The sequence below is a fragment of the Phaethon aethereus genome, assembly GCF_964289735.1.
Source record: "Phaethon aethereus genome assembly, chromosome: 20".
Classification (NCBI taxonomy): Eukaryota; Metazoa; Chordata; class Aves; order Phaethontiformes; family Phaethontidae; genus Phaethon; species Phaethon aethereus.
This window is the reverse complement of record NC_138596.1, coordinates 3,108,211-3,113,390: the sequence shown is the minus strand read 5'-3', so window position 1 is coordinate 3,113,390 and position 5,180 is coordinate 3,108,211. Positions and strand designations below refer to the sequence as shown.

Sequence of the window (5,180 nt, the reverse complement as noted above, 5' to 3'; positions counted from 1 at the left end):
ATCACCTTTTGCCAAGAGGAAATAAGCAGGGAATGTTTTTCTCCTTGTCTCCTGCCTCTTACTATTCTAGAGAGCAAGGATACAAAGTCCTCATTAACGAAGGGAGACTTCTGAACCAACATGAGAAAGTGGGGCACCCACTAGTAGCAGTCTTCTACTGATAAACAAACAGAATCAAATTGCTAATTAGAGCCTGGAGGGCTTTTATTAGGAGTATCATGCTGGAGCCTGAGCACCTGTTCTCAACAGGAAGAAATGTTTCATCTCCAAAGGACAGAGATGGCTGCAACCTTTTATGAGGCCATAGCACTTCTCCAGTCACTAAAACCACTCTGATCCTGTTCTCCTTGTACCGACCTGGCTTTTTTCCCGGCCTGACACATTTGACTTTGCAGGAGGCTTTTGTTTCAATTTTACAACCTGTTTAATAGCTTGAATTCCTGGAGAGATCCTTTCAGAACTAGAGTATGCTACCATAGAATACTACAACAGGAGACACCACAGCAGCCTACTCTTTCACTGCCCTGTGTGACTGCAGGCAGATACTTGTTCCTTTGTTATGACTTTCATCCCTCCTGCTTTCCTCCCTCCCAAGCACAATCAAACTCCACAGGTCCAAGAGGCTTTTCAATGCTACACTGAGGGTCTGTGGAAATACAGGACATTCTGCCTGAGGAACCGCATCACTAAGGGTTCTTACTTAGACCCCCAAGTGCACAATTCTTGGGCATGATCAAGTATGCCCTCATTGAGGTCTCTCTTCTGCAAAAAGCCTTAAATTGAACTCAACAGAAAAAGCAAGCCTACATTTAATATTCTGCTGGTGAGAGAGGAAGAAACTGCTGGAACATGAAGCCTTGTGATATGTTGTGTGTGTATTTTTGATTAAAGAGCTAGAAAGTGATGCACAGACAAGCCCAACAGACTTATTTCACACTGTCCCTGGGTATAGCAGGATGCTGCAGTATGACCTTGGTATAAACAAGCAACGACTAAAGGAAGGATAATTACTGCACAGCTCCTGGGTATCAAACTATTCTAGTGAACTGGCAGCATTTTATTTCCCCTAATGGTCACAACATTTGTTCCTGAAGGTTTTCAGAATGATCTGGCAGGTAAAGCATCAGACTGGAGCCAAGAGGAGGAGCTCTGTAATGGGTTTTTAACTTACCTGCTGAGACCTTCAGACATTTGCTGTATCTCTTATACTTTCTTTTATCAATACTTGATATTCATTCTTCAGAGTCCAGACTCCCATGCTACACAGCGAGACCTGTCAGTACTCTCAGAACAAGTCAGCAGGAACAAGACTGACTAGAGGCTTTGGAGTTAAATAAGTGTTTTTACTTTCAAGTGCCAGACTTGTAACTCAAGCTAACAGCAGAATATACAGAGGATATTCAATACAGAGAAACTCAAGCACCTGAAAATTATCAGCCAGCACTGTACAGCCAGAGAATTCTTCTTACAAGGTTTAACCCCTGCACAAATGTGAACACCACACTGAAAAAATGCATTTTGGTCATCAAGAATACAGTTACACAGGTCTAACAATTACTGACACAGGCTCTCCATTTAAACCTGGCCAGCATCTCTCTCTCCCTTCTACTTCTCAGAGGAAGGCCTCTCACTGAATACAATCCAGATAAAAAGGGAGCATTAATGGGCCAACTGGAATATATATTTAATAACTTGCACTGATTTGAGACGTTTAATGTTTGAATAAGTTCTGAATCCATGTCAAGAAAGAAACTAAGAACTCCAACAAGATATTGATGACCTACAATTCACTGAAATAATTTTAACACATTTACAAGAACAGTTAAGGTATGGCTAAGAGCTGTACATTCCACCTGAAGCTCAGACGTTACTACTAGCATTTCCAGTATGCTTATTCCTTCTTCCACTACTACCCATTGATGCGGTAATTCACATGGATTTCAGGTTTGATGTCACACACTAGTGACAACAGCTGGGAGAGGACCATCTCACGGTTCTTCTGGAAGTTCTGCTGGATCACGCTCATCTTTTCCTGGGTCTCTTTCTCAACTTCAGTGGTGCAGCTGCCATGAGATCCAAGTGCCTACAAATAGAAAAGGAAAGAGAAAGCTCACATGCGAGTAGTTTGACAAAGAAAACGCAATGCCCAGCTCTGTATTTTGTTATTCTGGACTGCCTCACTCCATTAATCTTTGGAGAGAACTGCACCTAAATATTTCTCTGGATTCCCTGCTCAATTTCCCAGTAAACTTGCCCAAGTTTGTATTTCTTCCACAGCCCCTGCCTTTTACCCTCTCTTTTTCATTAGTTTAAAGCATGAGCGTCTAAAGAGTGCCTGAAATAAAGGTCCTGCTGTACTGGCAACTAGAACTGAGAACCCCTGGGCACTACCGTACTGAATAGTGTGAGAAAAGTAACACCCACGATTTAGTTTAAGCACAGGGTTCCCATCATCCCTTTGCTTCTATCCTTGGAGAATCTTTATTAAAAAAATCGCTGCCTTCCTAACAGGACTGCAAGGAATCTCTCACAGCTTACAATGTCCTTCTTCCTGCATAAGCAAGGGCAGAGAGAGCAAACTCCCATTGAAGCGGGATGGGGAAAAGGCACAGAAAAAGTATGCTGAAGGAGAGTAGCACCCTGGGACTTAAATTCAAATTGTTTCTCTCTCTGGAGGACAAATAAAACAGAACCAACTGGCTGGCAGTGAAGTCCACTTTATAAGCCTGGAATTATATGCCTAGTGAACGAAGCTAACATGAGATTGTAAAAATTTAATCTTGACCTACTGACATGAAAGCTATTATGCAGAACAGAGGAGGTGGTATTGTGCTAACCAGGAGACAGACAGCTACAGCCCTCAGCTGGTAAAGGGCCACGGTTCTGTGCCTTTTGGGAATACCTCTTCTTGCTCAGAAGGAAAGGGAAAACACACCCCTTGGGACACAGCAGGCAAGACTGCTAAGCAGAATACAAGCCTTAAAATTGCTTCAGCAAGACAGCAGCGGTTTCTACCACATTAACATCATAGAAAGCAGCTTGTCACAGGAGGAATGAGGTTGGTCTTCTTTTGACACTGCTACATACAGCTGGTTTTGGGAGGTTGCCACCCAGCAGGGCACCAGCCAACACATGAACTTATGAAGCTAATTCACTGCCAGGCAGTAGCTCTGGCTGTTGAGATGCAATACACCATGTTCTGATTCACTTCCACTGGTTTTTCCGTGGCACGTGGCTGTGCATCAGAGGAAGCCAACTGGGGAAGTACTCCTCTGGCGACACGTTCCACCCCGAGGGCTGCTCTCAGGACAAGTAACCCCAAACATAAGGCTAAGGGGTAATACTGGATGGGTAGGTAACAGCGAATGGTCTAGAAAACAAACCGCTGCTTCCTTGGCTTTGAACTCCTTCTCCCTCTGCAGGCGGTACTGCTCAATCTCTGCCTGGGCTTCTTCTTTCGCCTGCTTCAGCCTCCGATTCTTTCCTGTTTCCAAACAACATAACATATGAACTAAAGAAGAGAAAGCATTGAGGCGATATTTCCCCACACCTCTCCAGCTACCCAATGCACAACTATCGCTATTGCAGCAGCTCCTTCTGTAGGAGGCATCAGCAGGGCACCGCACACCCCCACAGCCCTCCAGCTTTGCAGCGTTAGCCAGCCCCAGGAGCACGGGGTGCCCTCTGTGCCACCAAACCCTTGCCAAGCTCACCACGTGATGAGCATCCACCAGCGAGAAATGGAGAGGTTCTCCGTTTCTCCTCATCTCCAGGGGATACATTAGACAACCTGCAGGTCTGGCCTTGCTCATGTGAGCGTGCAACATCTCTGAGTGATCCCAAAGAGCACAGCAGAAACGACATAAAGTCTTAGTTTTGCCTCAGGCCAACCATACAACCGATAGGAAAACTGGCCACTGCATCAACTTCCCCTCCTGGACTTTCCACCACATCCTCTCGTCCAAGGTTATCATCATTGGAGTGAACTGCAACAGTCTACTTCTCACAACACTGTCACGGGGTAGAACCGCAAAACAGGGCAGGCTCATTACAAAAAAAAAGTTAAAAATAAAAATATATATGTATGCTTGAAGCAGGAAAGATTTGTAAAGGTGAGGATCTTTGTAAGCAGAGTTTCTCTCACTTAACAAGAAAAGCTAACTCGGATCCCCAGGGAGTAGCGCTCTCAGCTCTGTAAAACGTCTGATCACTGACTGGGATCTACGCTGTTTTCATCAAGAAATTAAAAAAAAATCCACGGACAGGAAAGATGCCGATAGGCACAAGCATCCCCCAACGGAAGACGCTGCTGCCCCGAAGGACGGGGTCTGACGGTGCCCGGTCTCCCCTGGGCCCCGTGCAGGCCTCTCCGGCTGCCGCTGCCAGGCTCACCACTGCTGCCGGGGCGGCAGACCCACGCCGCGCTCCCACGGAGCCCCACGCTCGCGGTCCCCGGCCAGGCGGCCCGTCGGCCTCCTCCCACCGACTGGGCTCCCGCACCCGGCGGGGCCGCCGCAGCAGCCTCCCCGCCCCCGAAGCGGCCGGGCCCGAGAGGCCTGAGGCGGCCGCGCCGGGCTAGGCACCCCCACCACCTCAGGCCGCCGCCGCGGCGGGGCCGGGCCGAGCCGGGCCGGGCCGGGCCGGGCCGTACTCACGCTTGCGGGCCTCGGCCACCTTCTCGGCGGCGCGTTTCTCAGCCTGCAGCAGCTGCTGGATGCCCTGCGACTGGCTCGCCATGGCGGCGCGCTCCCTCACCCCGCCACCACCGCCGGCGCTGCGTCAGGCCAGGCCCCGCCTGCGCCGCCCGGACCCCGCCCCCTCCGCCAGGGGCGGGGCCGCTGCGGGCCGCCGGGACTGCCCTGGTGAGGGGGGAGGCCGCCTGCCCTCGCTGAGGGTCGCGAGCACTTCTTTTTTGCCCCCGGCCAGAAAATCGGTTGAAAATCCGAAAGGAGCCTCCCTTAAAGCCCTTCAGGAAGGCAACGGCTGGAATTTCTTTTTATTTATTTCATGTCTTTTAATCATTGCCCTCAGCGCCAGATCCACCCCCCTCCCGGGAAGCTGTGGTCCCCTCCGGGCTGCAGCACCGCCCCCCGGCTGCGCAGGAGGCGGGGTCTCCCCCGAGCTCGGGGGCCGAGGGGGCTTTCCCTCAGCCGGGACTCTCCACTCCGAACGCCCCCGCT

At 49.7% G+C, this 5,180-nt stretch overlaps 1 protein-coding gene across 1 annotated transcript; it reads right to left on the bottom strand.

The window, feature by feature from the left end:
• Positions 1-1,909: 1,909 nt before the first annotated feature.
• On the bottom strand, positions 1,910-4,737 carry ATP6V1G1 (ATPase H+ transporting V1 subunit G1; the record flags this gene model as incomplete). Its single annotated transcript, XM_082009179.1, has 3 exons — positions 1,910-2,083; positions 3,384-3,484; positions 4,656-4,737. The coding sequence occupies 3 exons, from the start codon at positions 4,735-4,737 to the stop codon at positions 1,910-1,912; spliced, it is 357 nt and encodes a 118-aa protein (XP_081865305.1).
• Positions 4,738-5,180: the final 443 nt, after the last annotated feature.